The sequence below is a fragment of the Chiloscyllium plagiosum genome, unplaced genomic scaffold, assembly GCF_037043375.1.
Source record: "Chiloscyllium plagiosum isolate Xiang-an unplaced genomic scaffold, Cpla_swu_hap1 HiC_scaffold_29, whole genome shotgun sequence".
Classification (NCBI taxonomy): domain Eukaryota; kingdom Metazoa; phylum Chordata; class Chondrichthyes; order Orectolobiformes; family Hemiscylliidae; genus Chiloscyllium; species Chiloscyllium plagiosum.
The window spans coordinates 8,764,021-8,789,850 of NW_028270167.1; the positions used below are offsets into that span (position 1 = coordinate 8,764,021).

Here is a 25,830-nt window from a genome sequence, read left to right on the forward strand (position 1 = left end):
AATAACCACCACCCTGTCATCCACAGGGGGAGGCTAGACTAGAGGAGCAGAGTGCGCATCATTAACGTGCAGTGTCAAGGACAGTTGGAGGACACATGGGGAGAAATAGGCTTCCACAGTAGCCCGAAGTGGGCGGGGTGTGGTGGAGGTGTTACCTGACAACCAGGTGTAGCCCGGTGCTGATGGTGTCCGCTGCGAGCTACATTCCTTGCTGTTCTTCAGGTGTGAAATGTAACTGGAAACTAGCTGGGTCAGCCCCCAGGGTGGACAGAGTCAGTATCTCCTTGTTGGACAGAGCTCAGCTGCATTGGGCACTGCAAGCCAAACAGAACCTGATTGACACCCGATTCCAGTCGATGAGGGCTGACTGCAGCAGATCATTGTGGACTGTAAACATCATTCGTCATCATGACAGCAATTCTGGAAGTGAACTTCAGCCTCTGCTCATTTAATTTGTGTTCAGTTTTGCTGTCTGCAAATAAAAACTCATTTTTGGAATTGTCTGCCTGTATATGATGCTTCCCTATTGGACAATGACAAGTTGCAGGAAATCAGTGGGCACAGGGGACAGAGAAGTGGTGAACAGAGAAGGTTTTCAGATGGGCCGTAGCTGAGGAGAGGTAAACTGTGTGGTCCAGTGGTTAAGCAGTGATGAGGGTAGGAGAATGTATGAATGAGAATCAGCCATGTGCCAAGAAAGCATGACTTTGTAGCTACTTTGCCATGACATTACCAGCTGGGGGGCTGTACCAGATTGTCAACACTTTCCTGGGTGCACAGTGACATTTAAAACTGAAGGTAGGTGCCTGATGGGATTGCCTTTCAGCAGATGTCTCTTGAATGGTGAGTTTATATGGGAATGTAGCTTGGTAAGATAGGTCTAGCATCAGATGACAGCGACCCCATGATTTGGAGTGGGTAGTTAATCAGCTGCATTTGGTAAGATGTAACAAGAAATCTCATTAGGCCCCACTGTTAAAAAAAATCTGAAAAACACAAGACAACTATCACTTAGCCAACAAATCTAAGATGCTGCCCAATCTAACCCTTTTTTGCAGGAGTTAGACCATAGCTGCAAATACTAACAATGAGTGAGATGTAAACTTTGTTCTCTGTGGATTTTATTGTCGTGCATTCAGAGGGCTATTTGCCACTAGGGTCTGTACTATAAACTGTAGCTCAATTGGTTGCACCGATGCCTCTGAATCAAAAGAGTGTGGACTCAAATCGTATGCCAAGATTTAAGCAGAAAATTCAAAGTTGTCACTCAATGCAGGACTGAGAAATATCAGTGTGACAACTTTCAACTGACATATTAAACTGAGATCCTGTTTACTCTCTCAGGTGGAAGTAAGCGTTCCGATGGAATTATCTGGAAAAGGAGTTGGGGAGTTCTGACCTTACAAGAACAGGTTCTCTGACTATAATCATGTTGCTGATTGCAGGAGTTAACTGTGCAAACTGGCTGTGTTTCTTACATTTACTGTAATAACATTAAAATGTATTTAATTGGCTATAAAGCACTTTGACATGCCCAATAGTCTTGATAAACACTTTATACATGCACATTTTTCTCTTCTTTCTTTATTGCATGGGCAAACCTGGGATGGGAGAAACAGAGGACAGCAGATGTTGGAGATCAGAGTCAAAAAGTGTGGTGCTGGAAAAGCACAGCCGGTCAGGCAGCATCTGAGGAGCTGCATCCAAGAGGCAGATGCTGCCTGAAGGACTGTGCTTTTCTAGCACCAGACTTCTTGACTTAAACCTGGAATAGCAGTGTCGTCCTTTGAGGAGAGATCAAGTAGATGGGTTCTGCATTCTTTAAAGTTTAGAAGATTAGGATGCAACCCCTCTGAAGCATGCAAAATCTTCACAGGCCTCTTCAGGATATCCTCTGCAGAAGGATATTGCTCCTGACTAATGTGTGTCTAGAAACAAAGGATCCAGTCTCAAAATAAGGGGTAGGGTATTTAGGACTGAGCTGTAGAAGGGGTTGAATGCTTGAGATTCTGCAACCCATAGCTCAGTGCAGGATCAATCGTTCATTTTGTTCACGATTGGTATATTTCTAAACATTAAAGGTACACGGAAATACTTCAGGAAGATGATGTTGAGGTAGAACAGCATCCATGATGCAGTTGAATGGTGCAGCAGGTTTGATAGGCTAAATGGCCTACTCCTTCTCCCATTTCCAAAGATGCCAGTATTCGTGAATGTTAACGTCTCTGCTGAGGGGATCTGCAGGTTAAACCAGTCATATCTGTTTAATGAAAGAGCAGTCTATGGTCCTCTGGGACTATGGAGGATACTTTCACTTCACTGTTACTAGGAGCATTACAAAGTGACTCAGGTCAAATTCACACCTGATATAGAATAGATGCTTTTTTCTGCTAGAGAAGGCAAATAGTGTCTTGGCCTTTCTTCAAAGAAAATGAAGGCTAAAATAGGGAAAAGTCTGAAGAAAAGTCACTGGATTCAAAATGATAATGCGGTTTTCTCTCCACCACTGCAACCAGACCTGCTGAGATTTTCCAGCAATTTCTGCCTTTCTACGTCTCAGATCTCCAACATTTGCATTGCTTCAGGACTAGTCATACTATACCTTCAATGTTTTTGTCGCCTTTCCGAAGGAAACACATACTGGGATTGGAGGCAGTCCACAGAAGAAATACTGGCTGATGCCAGATATGGAGGGATTTTCTTATGAGGAGAGGTTAAGTAGATTAGGCCTGCACTCATTGGACAGTGAGAGGTGAATGTTATAAAATTTATAAGATTCTTAGTGGGTTTGTGTGGTCAATGTGGAAATTTTGTTCCCCTTCTGGGAGAATCTAGGCATAATCTCAGTGTAAAAGATCATCCAGTTAGGACAGCAATGAGGAGGAATTTCTTCTCTGAGGGTTGTGAATCTGTAGCATTCTTAATCACAGAGGGCTATCAAAGCTGTGTTGCTAAATACATTCAAAGTTTGAGATAGACAGATTTTAATCAGTAAGAGAATCGGGTTGGTGATGAAAAGGCAGGAAAGTGGAGTTGAGGAATGTCAGATCATCCATGATCTCATTGACTGACGGAGTAGACTCAATGGGCTGAATGGCCTATTTCTTCTCCTACATTTTATTATCTTATGGTCTACTCTGCTCCATCTGATTCCTTTAACCCTTAAGTTTAGGTAAGCACCCACTGCTGTTGCTAGGTGACATGTATAGCATCTCTGCAGAAGACTGTTCAAATGGACATCTTATCAATGGGTTATTGTGCCATGGTGCCCATTCTTCACATCTATCTGACCGGCTTTGAAAAAGTGTCAGCATTATTGAAAGAGACTATAGGAGTAATCAGCAACAATACAGGTAATGCATCATGGCCTTATAGATACAATGGAATGAGAGAGAAACCTGGATCCAGTGTCCAGGAAGAAATTGTGATTTACCACAGGTTCTAAAAACAGTCCTTCGTGGTTTTATCATTTCAATAGCTTTGAAGGAAAAAAGAAAAAAAGTTCAATTGTCTTCTTGAGAGAAAAAGCTATTTTTCAGTGTGATGAAATATCATCACTTTGCATTTTGATGCAAAAGTAAAATCACAGCTTTGTGTTTTTGATTTGGCTTTACCTACAGCTGGTTACATTGCTTTCTTGCTCCATATTGCAGTAAATTGACTCTCCTCTTTCTATTCCAGGTCACAGGGAGGGTCAACACATCATCCATGGATCCTTTTAGCATGATTATGTTCAATGAAACCTATGAAGGGAACTGGACTGGATCGATCAATGACACTGAAGCTGAGCAAAAATATCAGTACAACTATTATGCCATGCTCCTGACTCTTCTCATCTTTGTGATTGTATTTGGCAATGTGCTGGTGTGCATAGCCGTATCCAGGGAAAAAGCCCTGCAGACCACCACCAACTATCTGATTGTCAGTCTAGCAGTGGCAGATCTCCTTGTGGCCACTTTGGTAATGCCATGGGTTGTCTATGTGGAGGTAAGGCTTATGCTTTTATCCAATACTGTTTATTTTTATACAGAGGCATGGAAGCGAGATTTCTGCAGAAGTTTGCCAAGAGAATCGATCCTCTTGATTGTTGGGACATATGCCCATCAGCAATATCTACCAGAAAATCCCCGAAGTACTGCTTTACCAATCACTATAAATGGAAATTATGACCGTGGGATCTGTATCGCAAATTTCCAATTTGTTGATAAATGAGATTTTTGGCTAGCTCATGAGGTCAGCCTGAGTGCTCTTCGTTCCCAATGTTTATATGACTGGATAGAGTTTGCTGTGGAACGACACGGTAAATTCAGTGATGGTGCAGTTCCAATAATGAGTCCTGCCCCACAGAATGGTTAAAATCATACCATCTTATAACATCATAAGAAATAGGGGCAACAATAGTCCAATCAACCCTGCAGGCTTGCTCTACTATTCAATAAGATCATGTCTGATCTGATTGCATACTTAAGTCCTCTTTCCTGATGGCAGCCATCCCCCCTCCAATAACCCTCAGCTAGACTATGGATCAAATATCTGTTTAGTTTGGCCTCGAACATACTCAATGACCCAGACTCTTCTGCTTTCAAGGGAACTATCTGTTTTCTGTTATAGGAAGACTCCACAGTAAGGCATCAGCTTTGAGTTGAGATGAATGAGAGGCAATCTTATTGAAACATACAAGATTCTTTGGTGACCTGACAGGGTAAATGTGAAAAGATTGTTTCCCCTTGTGGCAGAGTCTAGGACTGGAAATCTCAGAATAAGGGGTTATCCATTTAGGATAGAAATAAAGAAGAATTCTTTCATTTGAAGGATAGTGGGTCTGTGGAATTCTTTACTGAAAGCTGTCAGGACTGGAACGTTAAATAGATTCAAGACTGAGATAGACATTTTTTTAATCAATAAGGGAATCAATGATTGCAGAGAAAAGGCAGGAATGTGGATTTGAAGATTATCAGACTAACCACAATCTTATTGAATGGAAGAGCAGACTCAATGGAATGAATGGTCTGCTTCAGCTTCTATGTTTTTTTGGCATCACTGAATTTATCCTTCTGATAAAGATATGTAATCGTACCCATGGTTGATGTGAAGAAGATTATGATCAGTTAATATGAGGGAAAATGAACACAGAAGTAGATTGGTAATACTGCAGTTACACAGGGCACTGGTGAGACCACATCAGAAGTATTGTGTACCAATTTGATCTCCTCTTTGAAGGAAGGATGTAGATACTTTGGAAGCAGTTCAGAGAATGTTTAATAGACAAAACCTGGAATAAGCGGGTTGGACAGACCAGACTTTATTTGCTCAGGCTTGGAAAGGTTGGAAGTGATCTAATGGACAAATGTATCAATAAAAAGTGCCATTGGGGCACACAAAACTCAAAAAACTCTCTGTCACTTTTTATATTGTAATGGACATTTCAATTCCCATGGATTCCTGTTATTTGGAATCTTATAGCACAGAAAGAAACCATTTGGCCCATGTTACCAGTTCCATATCCTTTGAAAGAGCTGTCACCAATTATTCTCACTCCCCTGTACTTTCCTCATTGCCCTCCAGATGTTTTCTTTCAAAGTATCTAACCATTTGGGAAACAACTATCAAATCTTCCTCATGCATTCAGATATTGATTTTCACATCACAACTCATAAAATTCACCACCCTCATTAGGGTGGCACAGTGGCTTAGTGGTTACCATTTCTGCCTCACAGCACCAGGGACCTGGGTTTGATTCCACCCTCAGACGACTGTATGTGGAGCTTGCACGCTCTCCTTGTGTCTGCGTGGGTTTCCTCCGAGTGCTCCAGACTCCTCCCACAGTCCAAAGATGTGCAGGCTAGATGGATTGGTCACGCTGAAAATTGCCTCGTAGCATCCAGAGTTGTGCAGACTAGGAGGGTTAGCCATGGTTAAAAATGCAAGTGTGCTGGAATAGGGCGGATTTGCATGGGATCTCTTCAGAGGATTAGTGCAGACTCAATGGGCCCAATGGCCTCATTCTGCACCTTAGGGACTCTATAAAAGACATTCTCCTCATTTGTGGCAACGTTTTAATTTTAGCAAATATCTTAAATTTGTGCCAACTTAACGACAATCAACTTCCATCCCTTCCTATTTAAAACCCCAAAGTCATGTTCTGATAATGTTCAGAAAAATCTTTACAAAGGATCTGCTGATAAAGTGAGATGAAGGGGAAAGAATGCGGGTTTATGTGGTGCATTATCACTGGAATGGGGTAACTGGACTCCCCCAGTTGTTTTCTGTGATCCTGGTGACAGATTTTATGGCCCTCGAAAGATATACCAAGCAAATAAAAGGGCTGGAAAGATTTTCACAAAGCTGCACTCAAATTGGTCAGGACAACAGACAGAAAGAAAGAAAGAGTGACTTATATTTATATAGCACTTTTCATGACCTTATGATGCCCCAAAGCACTTTACAGCCAATGAAATCCTTTTGCTGTGTTGTCAATGTTATAAAATAGAAAACGATGAAAAAAAGGATCTGAGATAATTTCATTGAAAGATGAAGAGCCATAAAACCTCACTAATGCACTATCGGGGAATCTCTACCTCATCGAGAGGCAGAATGCAATGATTTTTTTTTACAGTTTAATAAATACTTTTACAAAGTTCTAACAGGCACTATTTGTAAAATATACAGCAAACAAGAGAGTATGTTTGTCCTAATGATACTTGTTCAGCCCAGCAAACCCTGCAGAGATAACTCATCAATGATCACTTTCAATACAGATGGGTAGTTTTCTTTATGCATCCCCATATAGTTGGGACTGGTGTTACATCTTGAAGATTACAAAGATCTTTAACATAGCAAATGAGGCATAAAAGTCACCCAAGTAGTATAACCAGCACACTATGGTTGCAATCTTTTCAAGATGGCAATTTGAATTTAAACCATGGGTCCAATGTTATAAGGGCCTGAATGACTTGGGGTATGGCTAGATATGTGGGAGAATCACACAAAAGGTTCCGTGAAGCCTATTCTGACATTTGGAGCAATTTGCTGCATCTTTTATGCAGATGGTGAGCAGAAAGGCATGTTTCCCACTGAGCAACAGCATGTTGCCAATTATAGCTAACAAACACCTTATTAACACCACAACTTAGAATACAGGCAGTATTGACAGGCTGGTCAGATGGACAGAACAATGGCAAACAGAATGGCATGGTTTGCATGTCCACAGACCCACGAAGGCAGCAGGACAGATGGATAAGGTGGCTCAGAAGACTTATAGGACACTTGCAATTACTAAGCATGGCACTGAATGCACAATCAGGGACTTTATTGTGGACCTGTATAAGATGTTAGTTCAGCCACAGCGGAATACTTTGTGCAGTTCTGGTCACCCTTCAGGATTTCCGCTTCCCCGGTCCCCAACGCCTCATCTTCACCATGGACATCCAGTCCCTGTACACCTCCATCCCCCATCACGAAGGACTCAAAGCACTCCGCTTCTTCCTTTCCCGCCGTACCACCCAGTACCCTTCCACCAACACCCTCCTTCGACTGACCGAACTGGTCCTCACCCTGAACAACTTTTCTTTCCAATCCTCCCACTTTCTCCAAACAAAAGGAGTAGCCATGGGCACCCGCATGGGCCCCAGCTATGCCTGCCTCTTCGTAGGGTATGTGGAACAATCCATCTTCCGCAACTACACTGGCCCCACCCCCCATCTTTTCCTTCGCTACATTGATGACTGTATCGGCGCTACCTCGTGCTCCCACGAGGAGGTTGAACAGTTCATCCACTACACTAACACCTTCCACCCCGACCTCAAATTCACCTGGACAGTCTCGGACTCCTCCCTCCCCTTCCTAGACCTTTCTGTTTCTATCTCAGGCGACCGAATCAACACGGACATCTACTACAAACCAACCGACTCCCACAGCTACCTGGACTACACCTCCTCCCATCCTGCCCCCTGTAAAAACGCCATCCCATTCTCCCAATTCCTTCGTCTCCGCCGCATCTGCTCCCAGGAGGACCAGTTCAAAATACGTACAACACAGATGGCCTCCTTCTTCAAGGACCGCAATTTCCCCCCCGACGTGGTCGACGGTGCCCTCCACCGCATCTCCTCCACTTCCCGCTCCTCCGCCCTTGAGCCCCGCCCCTCCAACCGCCACCAGGACAGAACCCCACTGGTCCTCACCTACCACCCCACCAATCTCCATGTACAGCGCATCATCCGCCGTCACTTCCGCCACCTCCAAACAGACCCCAGCACCAAGGATATATTTCCCTCCCCTCCCCTATCAGCTTTCCGTAGAGACCACTCCCTCCGCGACTCCCTTGTCAGATCCACACCCCCCACCGACCCAACCTCCACTCCCGGCACCTTCCCTTGCAACTGCAGGAGGTGCAACACTTGCGCCCACACCTCCCCCCTCACTTCTCTCCAAGGCCCCAAAGGAAACTTCCATATCCACCACAGATTCACCTGCACCTCCACCCACATCATCTACTGCATCCGCTGCAGCCGGTGTGGCCTCCTCTATATTGGGGAGACAGGCCGCCTACTTGCGGAGCGATTCAGAGAGCACTTCTGGGCCACCCGGACGAACCAACCCAACCACCCTGTAGCACAGCATTTCAACTCCCCCTCCCACTCCACCGAGGATATGCAGGTCATTGGACTCATCCACCGCCAAACCACAACAACCCGACGGTCGGAGGAGGAGCGTCTTATCTTCCGACTGGGAACCCTCCAACCACAGGGGATGAACTTGGACTTCACCAGTTTCTTCATCCCCCCTCCCCCCACCTTGTCGCAGCCGAATCCCTCCAGCCCGGCACCGCCTTCCTGACCTGCAGTCTTCTTCTTGACCTCTCCGCCTCCATCCTACTCCGACCTATCACCCTCACCTTGACCTCTTTCCACCTATCACATTTCCAACGCCCCTCCTCCAAGTCCCTCCTCCCTACCTTTTATCTTCTCCTGCTGAACACTCTCTGCTCATTCCTGAAGAAGGGCCTGTGCCCGAAACGTCGAATCTCCTGTTCCCTGGATGCTGCCTGACCTGCTGTGCTGTTCCAGCAATAAAGTTTCAACTTTGATCTCCAGCATCTGCAGACCTCACTTTCTCCGCATAGATGAAGGATAAAAGGGAAGCGGTTTAGAAGGTATTGAAGGAGGAAATATTTTCTGATGTGTATTTGGAACTTATCATGAAAGAATCTTGTCAGCATTCCTCAGTCAAGTCAATGGAGATGGTCTTTGTTTGGGTGGGGGTGTCAAGGGAAGTTGCTCATACCCAATCTAGGGGCTGGACCTGGTCAGGCAGTTGTTCACGGCAGGAAGAGTCAAGAATCACCACACAGAGGTGAAGAACCGAACATCTGTCAGCCCATCCCCCATCATGACACTTTCTGCCATACTGGAGGGTCTTTTACTCCGGGAATGAGAGAGAGGCAAGTATTAAGAGAGGTGAAATTTGGTGGCACAGCTGATATTTTTGTAGTTGCAAGTAAAGAGTTGATCCGAGCAAGTGAGTAACCAGAGCAAAGGCTGTGCAGAGTTAGTGGTGTTGGGTATAGGGTGGGGGAGAATGAGTGAGGGAGGGTGTTACAGGTAATAGAATTGTCATAGAATGCCTACAATGTGGAAGTAGGCCATTCGGTAACAGTGAAAGTGGTAGCACGTAAGCTTCAGTGGGAGGTGGGCACAGTAGCCAAGATAGAGTGAGTGTGAGGGAACAGGGCGAAGATGGCGTCACTTTTACTGGAGAAGTGGAGAAGATCATTGGACTTCTTCTTACGTTGCTCATGCATTCCTCTACCCCAGTGAAATTGCACCAACCCAGGTGGCAACCACAGACCTGACTGGCATGATCCCGTGTTCTGGCCTTCTCTGCTGATCCTGTGCAAAGAAGACACCCTTCCTCTGTGCCATCCCATGCCATCCCAGGATCTGCAGGCCCCATCCTGCAATGCATGGTGCCAATTTGCTGTCATGTCCTGGGGCAAGTGTCACAAACCACGCAAAGCAGTTCCGGACTAGCAGTGCTTGTCTGGTTGCGCAAGAGCATTTTAAAGATAGTGCCAGTGCCAGGGATTCTGGTCAATTCCAGGATATTCCAGCAGTTGTGAGGTGTTCCAGGAATGGTGTACGATAAGGTAGGCTATACTTTGTCAACACGGACCCTAGGCTAGGTCATTCATTGGCAAGGTACGGTGAGAAAACCTATGAGGCCTTGCTGTGAAAAACCTTCCGTAAAACCTGGCATTTAGTCAAAAAAACAAATAAGGTTCAGCCCAATGTTAATCACTTACCTCACAGCACATAGCAATATAGTATTGGGAACAACTGGAAGTCATCCACATCACTGCAGTCATTCATGTCCAGGTTTAGCTGGTAGATCTAGAATGAATCTCTTTGCAAAAGGCTTAAAGTCTAGCAAAAGTGCTATTTAGCACAACTTGCATTTGTATAACACCTTCAATCTAGTGAAACATGCCACAGCACTTCACAGGAGTGAGGATTAAAGGAACTCTCACACACAGCTGCGTGAAGTGATATTAGGACAGGTGAGGTGGCCTTTTAAGGTGCAGTTTTGAAGAGAGGTTTAGAGGGAGAATTCCAGAACACAAGGCTTCATCATGTGCAGGCACAACCAATGGTTACTATTGGCACTGGAAATCTGAGACATGTAAGGGAAGCTAGAAATGACATTGTAAGCTACAGGAGATAAACAGGCCAAGGCCTTGGAGGGATTTAGAAAGGAGGATGTGAATGTTAAAATTTAATTCCACGCTCTAATAAAGAGAGAATTATAAAATCTCAGGGAACAGAGAGCATGAGGATGCTAGAAATTCATATTGAGTGGCAGTGTAAAATGGGTGAAAATATACACGCAGCCTGATTTTCATTTTTATTAAAGTTGTTGTGATGGGATTTGACCTGAGTTTTCTACAAGGCTAATCATGAACCTGAATTACAAACTAACAAAACCACCAGACTATCATATTGTACCTACAAAGGTGATTTTTTTCTGCTGCACGTCTTGGTTAGTTGTATATTAAAGAGCCTCAGAAAATAATGTTACTGAGATCTGCCACCAACCAAATCCATCCATTTGTTTAATGTCCAGTTTTCATGATTTACTATCACTTCTTAATGCAAAGAACCATTTCACATCAGTGAATCTAATTTATTGAGCATGATGCTTTGACTGTTGGCTGGTTTAGGAAAAGCCCTGCTCACTGGGCTAAATGGATTCATAAACATCCAGCTTCTGCAGGTTGAGGCAATTTCTCAATGTCATCCAGCAAACAAGTCACCCGGAGAGAGAGAGAGAGAGAGAGAGGCAGAGCTCATTTTCCAGGTGTTAAGCATGTTCCTTTGGATGAACTCTACATTGATGTTAGGTGAGCCTTACTCAGGCACATATATGATCTCGGAACAGAGTCAACCCTTTCCCCAGTCATCGACTGATCTCAGGAGCGATGAAGTGGTGCTTTTGCTTATCCTAGAACCTGTTATACCTTCACCTGACAATGATGTGAGAATCAGGCAGGGTCTACTGCAACATTTTGCATTTATATGGTCATTTGTTTCAACAAAGTGCAAGAACAGAATTGAACTGAAAAGTAAAATGAAGCCGATAAAACTCAATTATGTTTATTTAATTTGTTCATGGGAATATGGTGTCCCTGTCTAAACTTGCATTTATTACCCATCCTTAATCACTTAAAGGGAAGTTAAGAGTCAAAATAGAGATACCCCACAGTGCGGAAACAGGATTGTCGGTCCATCAAGTCCACACCGACCCTCCCACCTATACACACCCCTTTACCCTATCCCTGTAACCCTGCATTTCCCATAGTCAATCCACTTAACCTACACATCTTTGGATAGTGTGGAGTAACTTAGTTGGCCAATCCACCTAACCTACATATCTTTGGAGACTTTGGAGTAATTTAGTATGGCTAATCCACCTAACCTGTACATCCCTGAATATTTTGGGCAATTTAGCTCAGCCAGTCCGCCTATTTGCACATCTTTGGACCATGGGAAGAAACTGGAGCACCCAGAGAGAAGCCTTGCAGACATGGGGAGAAAGGGCAAACTCCACACAGAGTTGCACAAGGTTGGTATTGAATCCTGGTCTCTAGCACTGTGAGAATGCAGTGCTAACCATGCTGCCCTATAATAATCAATTAATTCTAGACTTCTTGAAATGAAACCTGAGTTCAGATTTCACCACCAACTATGCTGGATCCAAACTCGTGTCCCCAGAGCATTAGCCTGGCATTTTGGGTTACTAGGGACAAAAAAACTGCAGATGCTGGAATCCAAAGTGGACAGGCTGGAAGCTGGAGGAACACAGCAAGCCAGGCAGCATCAGGAGGTGCAGAAGTCGACGCTTTGGGTGTAACTCTTTTTTCAGGACTGGGGGTGGGTGTGGGGGAAGCTGCAGATAAAGGGGGAGGCAGGGGCAAGGTGGTGAAGTGTGGTTAGGTGAAGACAGGTAGAGGGTATGACCTGGTTGGTCAGTGGGAGGAATGAATCCAGTTGGTGGCAGGGAGCAGTGGAAGAGGGGGGGAGGGGCTGAGAAGGGAGTCGGGAGATGGGGGGGAAATGCAGGAACATGCTGAGACGATAGGTCAGCCGGGGTAGTTGGGCTTGTGGATCTTTGGGAGCAGGTAGAACCGGGCAGTACGGGGATAGAAGACTATGACTTTGGAGGCAGTGGAGGGGAGATCACCAGCAGCAATGAGGGCACTGACAGACACTGGGCTACTCGCCTATTCACTTTACCAGTAGGCCCTCACTTCCCATTAAGGTAAATGCTCACATTGCTGAACAGTTGCTGGTAGCACACTCATTCAACACTTGGAGCAGAAGACAGGGTGAACAGGTCAAATTTCAACTCAATGATAATAAGAAAGTGGCTTCCTCTGTTCCAAATGATTTCAACCAGGCAATTTATCTTCTGCTTATTTTAATTTCAGTGACAGTGTACTTCTCAAGGGGATTTTTAAATGAACCAAATCAGTTGCTTCTGAATTGAAAATAGGCAAATAGATAGCAGGAGACAGTGGCTAAGTGCCAAAAAACAAAAGGTCTGTTGTGATAATCGTATATCAAGGCTCTAAACTTTAACTCAAACTGTACAGCACGAGGCCATGCAGAAAACACTTAACAAAAGAAAAAGTCTCAAAATCTAGACCTGAATCATGCTTTTCACAGCAAGATATAGATAGTAAGTTCGCCGCTCCCTGAGTGATGGATCTATGTTCTCACTGGGTAAAATGAGCAGATTTTCGTTTGACAGCTTTATCAACCATTAATGGATTCAACTGTGTTACAAAGGACAAGAGTTTCAGACAAGATTGCCTTGGTTTTAATAAATTATGGTGCTTTATCATGCTGCTTAAATACTTCCTGTCATAAAATGCTACCCAATTAAAGAGCTGCAAAGATTGTGTATAAAATTGTTTGATTATTGCCTTCACAGATTCTCTCTCTCCCTTTCACTCCATTGTTTGTTTATAAGCCTGTTTGCTCAGTTATTTCCCATTGCAAAGCTCAGGGAGAGAATAATCCAGATGCTACCCTTGCTAAAGCATTAACCCCGTGGGTACTGAACAATTGGAGAGCTGACAAGATAGTTTTGCACCTTTCTGAAGTCAATCAGCACATGGATGGAAGACAAATGAATGGTGAAATTTGAAATAGTCTGAAGTGAAAGCAAGGAAAGAACACAGTGTCGATCAGTTCAGCATCAATAGATTTTAATGCAGATAGTAGCGCAGATGCTTGGTAGGTTCACGTTCACACGAGGAGTCCAAGTTGCTCTGGTCACATGCACCTTTCACAGGTTTGTTGTGGTCTAGAGCTAAGGATAATGATGAGAGTGCCTTCAATTTTCTGACCATCACATGGAGACTATAAATTCCTCCCACAGCCACTTGTGTGTTTGTTGGATGATACACAACCTGACCGGCCACATTATAAATATAGCTTCCTTGGCTGTCAAATCCTGGAGTGGGACTCAAAACTAAAAGTTATGGCTTAGAGGCAGGTAACCTACCTACCTCATAGATACATTCCCAGCCAGCCTTCTATAAACTACCTTCCACAAAGCGGAGGTCAGTTTGCTGCCATTGTCTTCATCCACTTATTGACCCCATACCACTTTGTTCATTGACCTACACTAGCTCTGATGCACCCATTTTAAAATATTCACCTTTTTAAACTCCCCCATGGCTTCAGTCCCCCATCTCCGTTATCTCCTCCAGTAGTTACAGAGCCTGCCAAGATACCTGAACTCTCTTATATCCCCTTGATTATTTCCAACTTTAATCATTCCACCAATATTCCAGTACTCCTCCTAATATTTGTTTTGATGCATGGACCCCTGAGGTCTATATATGGCAGCAACTTCTGAAATCGGAAGACAACATATTGCCTCACTGATTGCACCAATCGATATGTATGGAACCTCGGAGTGACTGTGTAGCCACCCAAAGTAGAGGAAATATTGGCTTCAGCTGCCCAATGCCCAGAGCTCTGGAATTATCTCCCTAAACTTCTGCATTTTCTTCCTCCTCTTTTAGGCTGCTCCATAAAACTCACTTTTTAACCAAGTTGATGTGTGTGTGTCCAAATATTTACCCAGAGTCAAATCATATTCCTGTGCAGCACATTAGGATGCTAAATTATGTGGTGCTATATAATTGTAAGCTTTTGTTGCAGTTGCTTAAAGACATTTCAACATCGACACGGAATTCCAGGAATAGCCAAGGAAAGTAAATTAGTTTTAATTGGAATGTTAGCTGAACCACTTGCAGAAGATGCAAAAAACATATTTATTGTATTCAATCATGGGTTGTGGATGGATGTCATTGGCTGGGCCAGTACTTATTGTCCATTTCTAGTTGCCCTTGAAAAGATGGTGGTGAGCTCCCTTCTTGAACCACCACAGGTTAGGGAGGGAGTTCCACGATTTTGACCAAGTGACACTGAAGGAACATTAATGTATTCCCAAGTCAGGATGGTGAGTGGCGTAGAGGGGAATTTGCTGGTGGTAGTGTTCCCTCACGAACATCCCACACAAAGAGGGAGAATGGTGATGGCGGCATGGTGTTTCAGTGGTTAGCACTGCTGCCTCACAACACCAGGGTCCCAGGTTCAATTCCAGCCTCGGTCGACTGTCTGTGTAGACTTTGCACATTCTCCCTGCATCTGTGTGGGTTTCCTTTGGGTTCTCTGGTTTCCACCCACAATCCAAAGATGTGTAGGTCAGGTGAATTGGCCATGCTAAATTGTCCATAGTGTTAGGTGCATTAATCAGAGGAGGGTGGGTTACTCTTCAGAGGGTCGGTATAGACTTGCTGGGCCGAAGGGCCTGATTCTGCATCTAATCTAACCTAATCATGATATAGCTCAGGAAGGTTTGAACAGACTGGGGCTAGACCTGATTAAGATCTTTAAGTTATGAAAAGTCTCAATGGAGTGGATGTAGAAAAGATGTTTCAACATCTTTGTTCTTAACTCTTTCATGTGGTACAATTGGCATTGGCAAGGCCAGAGTTAAGATGAGTAGCCAAAGTCTATTTCCCAGCATAAGGGAGTCCAAAACTGGATGGCATAGGTTTAAGGTGAGATGGGAGAGGTTTAAAAGGGACCTAAGGAGCAACCTTTTCATGCAGAGGGTAGTGCTTGTATGGAATGAGTTGGCAGAGGAAGTTATGGAGGCTGGTACAATCACAACATTTAAAAGACATCTGGATGGAAGGGCTTAGAGGGATATGGGCCATTGGGGCTACATTAATTTAGGATATCTGGTCAGCATGGACGAGTTGGAACAAAGGGCTGTTTCTGTGCTGTACAAATCTATGACTCTGTGACTCTATTTTCTTGCCTATGCCCTAATTGCCCTTGAACTGAGTGTCTTGCTCGGATCATTTTAGAAAGCATTTGAGTTTCAACGCCAAACCAAAACAGAAAATAGCATCTGTGGAGTAAGCAGCAGAGTTAACATTTCAAATCTCATATGACTCCTCTTCAATTCTTCTGTCATATCAGATTTGAAACATTAACTCTGTTTCTCTCCCACAGATGCTGCTAAACCTGCAGAGCTCCTCCAGCACTTTCTCTTTTTGTTTCAGATTTCCAGAATCCACAGTATTTGGCTTCTATTTGAGATTTAACCACTTTGTTGTGGATCTGAAATTACGTGTAAGCCAGACTGGGTAAGGATGGCAGATTTCCTTCCCAGAAAGACATTAGTGAAACAGTTGGGTTTTTACAACAATCAATGATGGCTGTCAGCGTTACTGAAACTAACTTCATATTGCAGGTTTATTAATTGAGTGTATTTTCCACCAGATGACATTTTGGTGGAGCTTGTCAGGGTGTTTAAAGTTAGGGACAATAAGTATAAGGTAAGTCATTCATAAATCCATTAAGAAGTTCAGGGAAACTGTGATGGAGAAATAGTGGGAATGTGGAACCTGTTACCACAAGGAATGGTTTGGATCAGTACCATGGATACATTTTATGGGAAGCTCAATAAACAAACCAGGAATAAGGAAGGTCAAGGATGTGCTGATTGGACGAGATGATGCAGGCTGAGAGTCTTAGAGTACAGAACAGACCCTTTGGTCCAACTCATCTCTGCCAACCAGTTATCCTAAATTAAACTTGCCCCATTTGCCGGCATTTGGCCCACATCCCTCTAAATCCTTCCTATTTATGCCCCCATGCAGATGTCTTTCAAAGTGGGGACTGGTGTGAACTGTAAACCTGAAGATAGTCTAATCGGGCCAAAGGCTTGTTTCTGTTTTGTAAATTCCATTGTACGTTCGCATGTCACAAAATAAATATTTAATGAGTTAATTTGAGGCAAAATAGGAAATGATTCCAATATATTAAAATACAACACTATTAAGTAGGTAGAACATTCCTTCACAATTTTTTTTTATTGGCTCTTCTTAGCTCTAGAGCAGACATTTTATACATTGTAAGGGCCTCTTGCTGAGATATTTGTATCATCGATAGTCACAGGTGAAGTTCCGGAAGACTGGAGGTTGGCAAACATGGTGCCACTGTTTAAGAAGGGTGGTAAGGACAAGCCAGGGAACTATAGACCGGTGAGCCTAACCTCGGTGGTGGGCAAGTTGTTGGAGGGAATCCTGAGGGACAGGATGTACATGTATTTGGAAAGGCAAGAACTGATTTGGGATAGTCAACATGGCTTTGTGCGTGGGAAATCATGTCTCACAAACTTGATTGAGTTTTTTGATGAAGTAACAAAGAAGATTGATGAGGGCAGAGCAGTAGATGTGATCTATATGGACTTCAGTAAGGCGTTCGACAAGGTTCCCCATGGGAGACTGATTAGCAAGGTTAGATCTCATGGAATACAGGGACAACTAGCCATTTGGATACAGAACTGGCTCAAAGGTAGAAGACAGAGGGTCGTGGTGGAGGGTTGTTTTCAGACTGGAGACCTGTGACCAGTGGAGTGCCACAAGGATCGGTGCTGGGCCCTCTACTTTTTGTCATTTACATAAATGGTTTGCAAGCATAAGAGGTACAGTTAGTAAGTTTGCAGATGACACCAAAATTGGAGGTGTGGTGGACAGCGAAGAGGGTTACCTCAGATTACAACAAGATCTTGACCAGATGGGCCAATGGGCTGAGAAGTGGCAGATGGAGTTTAATTCAGATAAATGCGAGGTGCTGCATTTTGGGAAAGCAAATCTTAGCAGGACTTATACACTTAATGGTAAGGTCCTAGGGAGTATTGCTGAACAAAGAGACTTTGGAGTGCAGGTTCATAGCTCCTTGAAAGTGGAGACGCAGGTAGATTGGATAGTGAAGAAGGCATTTGGTATGCTTTCCTTTATTGGTCAGAGTATTGAGTACAGGAGTTGGGAGGTCATGTTGTGGCTGTACAGGACATTGGTTAGGCCACTGTTGGAATATTGCGTGCAATTCTGGTCTCCTTCCTATCGGAAAGATGTTGTGAAACTTGAAAGGGTTCAGAAAAGATTTACAAGGATGTTGCCAGGGTTGGAGGATCTGAGCTACAGGGAGAGGCTGAACAGGCTGGGTCTGTTTTCCCTGGAGTGTCAGAGGCTGAGGAGTGACCTTATAGAGGTTTACAAAATTATGAGGGGCATGGATAGGATAAATAGGCAAAGTCTTTTCCCTGGGGTTGGGGAGTCCAGAACTAGAGGGCATAGGTTTAGGGTGAGAGGGGAAAGATATAAAAGAGACCTAAGGGGCAACTTTTTCATGCATAGGGTGGTACGTATATGGAATGAGCTGTCAGAGGATGTGGTGGAGGCTGGTACAATTGCAACATTTAAGAGGCATTTGGATGGGTATATGAATAGGAAGGGTTTGGAGGGATATGGGCCGGGTGCTGGCAGGTGGGACTAGATTGGGTTGGGATATCTGGTCGGCATGGACGGGTTGGACCGAAGGGTCTGTTTCCATGCTGTGCATCTCTATGACTCTATAAGTGCTCCCTGGTCTTACACTCACCCTCATCTCACTGTCTGCCTTGAATAATCCATAGCAAAGTGAAATCCCATGGAAAATGACATGGTGTAATTAGAGTCCAAAGTTACAACCTCAAACGTTCACAGAGCTGAAGCTTCTGTCATAAAGAGTCACTGATTGCAGGAGGCATGTTCTAAAGTAGACAGAGGCCTCAGCGTAGTTAGGTAGACACAGTCAGTCACTATTTGTAATAACAACTCGACAAAGAATGCTTATTAAAAAGCAAAATTAGAATCTGGTGCCCTAAGATTCAACCAATTTTATTTGCTCTTTAAACACAGAGGCATCTGAAAAGCAATTTGTAATTCCAGACAACCTTTCCAATTTCACTGTACATTCAGTGAAATGTACAAAGAATTTTTAAAAAGTCATTAACTTCCCTTTGAGTTCCAAACAATTATCACTGTCCTTGACATGACCTCTGGAACACCAGTGTTCTAAAGATCATATCAAAAATCAGATTAACAAATTTCTCGCCAAAGCATCAAATTCCTTGGACATCTTGCAAAACAATTTATGGTATTGGTGACTGCAAGAGAGTTCAGTGACAAAGCTAGTGGTGTGATAATCTATTTAAAACTCCCTTCCTGTATCTCTTCAAAGCTCTCATTTTCAGAGCTGATGTTCAAGGTCCTATTTTGCCTGTTCACTGCAATTTTCCAAAATGCTCACACAGGCTCGAGATGTAATTTTAACAATTCTGGCTTGTGACGTCTTTTCTTTTAATATTTTGGACAGTTTAGGGGTGGGGGTGGCATGGACCGGAGTCGGGGGCCGGGGGGGGGGGCATTGGGGGGGAGCGGGATGTAATGGGTTCATGGCACTATTCTTAAAAGAAAGATATTTCTTTTAAACAGGGCTTGGGGCAGGAAAGTACATTTCTTAATCGTCACCATATAAATGCAGTGAATTTTACAGGAACCTAAGTTTTTACAGAATCACTTCATAAAGAGGTAGCTTCATAATTTAAAAGGGACCATAACATGAAACAGGAAACACACAGAGCTACTGACTTAAGGGAGCAATCAGAACCTTAAGATTTTGAAATATAATTAGTGGAAATGTTCCAATCAGAGTGAATTAATTTTGTTCTTCTCATGTTTCCTGTCATATAAAAACAATTTCAATCAGTGCTCTACAAGTCTCTGTCACTCCATCTAAACCATCTAAATGCTTTGGAAATTGTTAATTTAAGTTCAACTAACTCAGCTTCAGATAATCCAACCCAAATCAAAATACTATGAAAGTGTCAGGTCAAACTACTTTTCATAGATGAATATTTTCCTTTAGTTTCATGCTTAATTGTTAAGAAAATAAGAAATCTTCTGGTTTAAAGCAAGTATTCTTTTCAAAATTCATTCACACAATGTGGGGTCCAGCATTTATTGCCCAACCCTAACTGCACAGAGAACAGTTAAGGGTCAACTATAACGTCGTACATCTAGAATTGCGTGTGCAAAGCAGTTTCCTTCCCTGAGCAACATTAGCAAACTGGATGGGATTTTTCCCCCTGACAACTGTTTCATGGTCATCACTAGATGCTTAGTTCCAGATTCGCATTGAATTCAAACTCCACTATCTGCCATGGTGGGTTTTGACCCCAGGTCCCCAGAACATTATGTGGGTCCCTGGATTAATAGCATAGGGATAATACATCTGTAAGGTAGCTCACTGAGCTTGAAGGTTTGTTTTCAGATGTTTCATCACCATACTAGGTAACATCATCAGTGAGAGTCTCTGATGAAGTGCTGGTGGTATATCCCACCTCTCTATTTATAGGTCTTGGTTTCTTAAGATGGGGGATGTCATTTCTGGTTCATTTTTTCAAGGGAAGGTAAACAGGATCTAAACTGATGTGTTTATTGATGGAGTTCTGGTTAGAATGCCATGCCTCTAAGAATTCTCATGCGTGTCTTTGTTTCTCCTATCCTAGGATGTGTATGTGTTGTCCTAGTCAAAGTGGTATCCTTCTTTGTCTGTATGTATAGAAACTAGGTGATAGGGATAATACCACTCAGCTATTGCCTCCCCTTTAGGTGAAACACAATCACCCCAAGCTTCACCATTTCGAATTTGCAAAGTTCAATGGAGAGTAGGAAGAAGTTCTTTTTAATTCAAAATACATCTTCACTTCCTATTGAAAGAAAAATGCTTACATGACTATGATCTAATGGGCTGGAGTTTCACAGAGTCAGATATGACCCAATGCCTGACCTATGTCCCTTTTCACAACTCGCAATTTTCATTAGGTTGGGATGGCCTGTTAATGAGTCTCTGGTTTATGGTCCCTTAGAGAGATTTTGAAGTATTGTTTGGATTTGAGAACCCTCAGAAAGGTATGTTTGAAATGATTTATTGATCATCTTCCATGCACTCTTCATATCTTTTCCATGTCATCTAATTCTGTTGATACAGCCATAGGAAGTGTCATTATGAATGCTTGGCTGGACTCCAAAACACACTATTCAATGAACTCAGCTGAATTCTGTTTGCTAGTGGAAGTGATGTGTTTGCTTTGATTAATTGACACATTTATAAGGTTGTTGTAAGTTGCTAACAAAAACAGAAACTGCTGGAAAAGCTCAACAGATCTGGCAACATCTGTAGAGAGAAATCAGACTTAACATTTCGGGTTGAGCGACCCTTCCTCAGAACTGACCCAAAATATTAACTCTGATTTATCTCCACAGATGCTATCAGACCTGTTGAGCTTTTACAGCATTTCTGCTTTTGTTTCTGATTTACAGCATCCATAGTTCTTTCAAATTTTTTTTATGTCATAAGTTACTGCTCCTTTGACATTTTTCCCCAATGTCTATATGTTTATTTGGACCATGTGGAAATTGTTAATTTAAATTCAACTAACTCAGCTTCAAATAATCCAACCAAAATCAAAATACTTGCGGAAAACCTCTCATGAATTTTTCTCCGGATGTGTGAAATCAGGCACAGCGTCTGTTTTTGATACAATTTGAGTGACACTTCGACAGAGATGTGCAAGTAGCAATTTTTTCAAGTGCATTTCAAAACTTGCCCTTGTTCCTTGACTCTGTAATGCATACTGGGTGAGTGGGCACAGTAATGCAGGGACCCATGGCAATATCATGGAGGTGGCAAGGAGCTAGCTTAGAGAACAGTGCTGGAGGGTGTTAACGGAGCCAGTGAGGTGAGGACTGTGCCTCTGACCACCTTTGACAAGAATTGGGATGGAATCCCAGCGAACTGAGGCCAGCCTTTAACCAGCCGATCTTGGCACTCACCCACCAACTGGTTCAGATGTTGACATTCTATCAAGTGAGACACTTTTCTTTCAAGTTCATCATCGATTTCATCAATGTTGACAGATGCCAAACAATTCCACCCCACCTCCGAGGACTGAAGATAGTTCTCTGTTCTATTACTCCTAAAATCTCCTTCTCAACAAGGTTTTCAACTAACTCTTCTGATCACACAACACCAATTCCAAAACTCTAGCTTGCTGCACAACTATAGTGTGCGCTGGGGAGATACCTTATGGAGGCAGATCTGTCAAGTTGTAAAATTTCCCGACTCAAGCATTGATGGCAACAATCCAGCTCAATCTATTTGTTTAGCCCTGCCTCCTCAATCCATGATGAAGCTGATCAGGATTGTACTGCCGAGTCTCAATGGCTCCATGCTAGTGCTGAAATCACTCTAAAGTCACACTCTTATTTGCCACCCTGAGATGCCTCCTTATCATTGACAGCCCTGGAATGACAGGATGAATGAAAACAATGGCTGCATTTATGCAACACCTTCTAAAGACCTCAAAGCACATGAATACAGAAGTGTTTCTGGCATCCAATAGCCTTTTATGCAGACAAACATGCCGCCAATTCAAAGCCACCTAACATCACCTTGTTCAACATGCCACAAGGATAAGATATTTATCTTAATTTATGAATAGGATTCAGCTTTTAAGAGGAGAAACAAAACTAATAGTCAGCCTGGTGTTGCATTGATCCACAGGATAATTTCAGGACGTTGACCCAACTGCTAGAGGTGAGAGTTCAAAGACCAAGCATCATCCTCAGTGATCCAACTCCAAAGCAACCAGTGAGATACTTTTGAAATGTGAGGTAAATGTAAAGTCACCAAAGTCCCACAGGGAGAGAGAGAGAGAGAGATGGTGGCTTAACCTGAGGGTTCTATACCTCAGGCAAGGGGAGAGGTTGAGAAGTAATCTCAGCGAGTGCAAGGATTGAGCCTACAGTGTTGGCATCATTCTGCATTAAAAACCAGCTGTCCAGCCAATTGAGCTAACCAATGCCCTTTTTGAAATGCATTCATTGGTGTAATATAAGAAACACAGCAGGTGATTTGTAAATTAAAAGCCTGCATAAACAATAATGAATGACGTGATCATACAAATCACATTAGTGACTTTGGTTAAAGGATAATTACTGATCAAGGACAACTTTGATCATCTTTAAAAGACTGGAATCTTTCATGGCCACATGACAGGGTTGACAAGGTTTGAGTTAACATCTCATTGAAAACAACACTACTGACACTGAAGCACATTCTCAATCCAACATTGGGATGCCCAACATTCCATCATGTGCTGAGGGAGTCTGTAGCGTGGGACTTGAACTCGTGACCAGCTGATGAAATTCCAAGTTAACAAGAGATCTGTTCCTAGTGTTCCACATTATCTTGATTTAGGAAACTTTTTGATATTTGTTCAAATTAATCAATCAATTGGACTCCATCAAATTAATGTCCAATCGAGACTTGGAGGAGTGTTTTGAAAAGAAGGACCGTCTTTACACTTCTCATTGTACCACTCAGTGCCTCTCTCTTATGCATCTCACCCACTCAGCCACTGAGGATGATGTCTGGTCTTTCAAAACTCCCCCAGCAATCGGGGTTGATATCCTACAGTTGATATCCTATGGGTGAATATAACACTAGGCTACTTGCTAGTCCAGTTTATTAAGGGCTGAATCCTACTTTTTTTATGAAAAACATGTCTTATTTCTATTACTTGCTTTCACATAGTTGCAAAATATTTGAGGACATCTCAGTAATCCTCCTAGATACAAACTTCACAGGCAAGTGAATAGCCTGTCTTCTATACAATTGGAATGAGTCCAGATTTGTGTAGGTTAGTGCTGGCTATCCATCTCAAAGATCTAGCGAATCAAACAACTTTCAGAACTTTATTAAGTACTGAAAATGTCCTGCAGTTTACTGGAGGCTAAGGTAGGATTTAAAAAAAAAGATTGCTGGAGAAACTCAGCAGGCATGGCAGTATCTGTGGAGAGAAAACAGTTAACTTTTTGAGTCCGGTGACCTTTTTTCAGAACTGACATTAGTTAGGAAAAGGTGGTGTATAAGCTGAAGAGAGTGGGGTAGTGTTGGTGGGGGCAGATGGGAGGAGGAGTGATCAGGTAGATGGAGATGGAGTCCAGAGAAAGACAAAGGCAGGCAAAGGGATTGAGAATGGTAAGCCCGGGAGAAAGAAAAGCTGCTAATGGGACCATAAGTAAGTGAAAATGGATTGGTTGTGCTGAAAGCAACCCATGTCATGACAGGACGGGGGTTGAAGAACATGGAAGGAAATTTTCAAGTTCTAAACTTATCACAGTCAAAGTATGCTTTGTTGGTGATAGAAAGCAATTTAATTCCATGTCTTCAACTTATTTTAAGGGCAGAGATAGTGATACCATCCTGTTAATCAGTGAGATGTGTGCTATTACTGCAAGTTTCCACCTACATGTGAGGCAGCACTGCTTCGACTGTATCTCACGTTCTGAGGTGCAAATCATGGGCTAGTTATTTGCTCTTTTTGGATTTTGGAGCAATTTCCATTTTGTCATCCAGCACACTCCCAGACCAGAGCAATTAATGAGGAGGAGGGAGACACTTGATAAATTGAAAGGAGATTCAACGAATCCACTGACTTTGGAGAAAGTGAGGACTGTAGATGCTGGAGACCAGAGTCAAGAGTATAGTGCTGGAAAAGCACAGCAGGTCAGGCAGCATCCGAGGAGCAAGAGAATCGACGTTTCGGGCATAAACTTTTCATCAGAAATCTGATGAAGGGCTTATGCCCAAAACATCGATTCTCCTGCTCCTCAGATGCTGCTTGACCTGCTGTGCTTTTCCAGCACAATCCACTGACCTACATGACGTGTAGATATTTCCTAGGTAACTTGTTCAGAGATGATGTCACATACACCCAAGCCTCCTGCTCAAAGGTAGGGACACTATCGCTGTGCCCCAAGTGTTCCTATGATGACATATTCTTGAGCAAGAAAGGACATTGGGAGAGAAAATATGAAGGCATTGAATAGAGCAATTAAATATACCTCATTTTCAACCTGTTTGTTCCCACCATCCCCGCACAATTTCACCCTCTCCAAACAAAACTACAATTTTGGGGTTTCCCTCTCGACCTCAGTTGCACCCAGGTTCAAATGCCCCTTTCAACCAGTTAGGGCTTCTGGACCTCAGTCAATTGTCATCTTCCTCTTGTCATTTCCCACCAAACCTATGCCTGAGAAGTTGAAAAGGAGAGATAAAAGAGAAGGAACAAAGCAGCAACAGGAAAGAGCGATAACACACTAATTTACTTTGAAGTCCTACACATTAGAATATAATTTAATACAAAACAAAACAAAACAACTTGATCCACAGGGATTATTTCACTGATGTAGAGCTAGAGACTGAATAACGCAACATTATTTACAAATGTCACTGAATAGGAGGAAATAAACTTGCATCAGGAATCAATAGGGAAGATAGAATTTATGGATTAAGCTTTCACCAGAGCCACATGGTCAATGGGAGCATGGGGTTAGTAGCTTACCCCCTGAGAGCGTAGTATATAATTCCAAATTACTCACAGTCACTTGCTTCACGCAACTGCTCAGATCTTTGAGAATAGGAGATGGGATGTCATGTTGAGGTTGTACAGGAGGCCTCTTCTGGAGTACCATGTACAGTCTGGTCACCTTGTTTTAGGAAGGATATTATTAAGCTGGAGATGGTTCAGAAAAGATTTACTAGGATGTTGCCAGAAATGGAGAGTTTGAGATATAAAACTAGGCTGAGGGGTGACCTTACTGAGGTTTATAAAATCATGAGGGGCACAGATAAGGTGAATAACAAGGGACTTTTCCCTAGGGTGGGGGAGGAGTTCAAAACTAGGGGCATATCTTAAGGTGAGAGGAGAAAGATTTTAAAAGGATATGAGGGGCAACTTTCTTACACAGAGAGTGGTTCGTGTGTGGAATGAACTGCCAGAGAAAGTGAT

General features: G+C 43.1%; 1 protein-coding gene across 4 annotated transcripts in view; it reads left to right on the forward strand.

The window, feature by feature from the left end:
- Positions 1 to 25,830, forward strand: part of drd2a (dopamine receptor D2a) — a 128,782-nt gene that overhangs the window by 81,378 nt on the left and 21,574 nt on the right. For 3 of the 4 annotated variants that reach the window (XM_087976355.1, XM_043676563.2, XM_087976353.1), the window contains exon 2: positions 3,682 to 3,987. In XM_087976355.1, coding sequence (XP_087832481.1) covers positions 3,709 to 3,987 — 279 coding nt within the window. In that variant the 5' untranslated portion in view covers positions 3,682 to 3,708. Of the gene's footprint in view, positions 1 to 1,344; positions 1,413 to 3,681; positions 3,988 to 25,830 lie in introns of all 4 variants that reach the window. The other variant, XM_087976354.1, reaches the window with a different exon arrangement.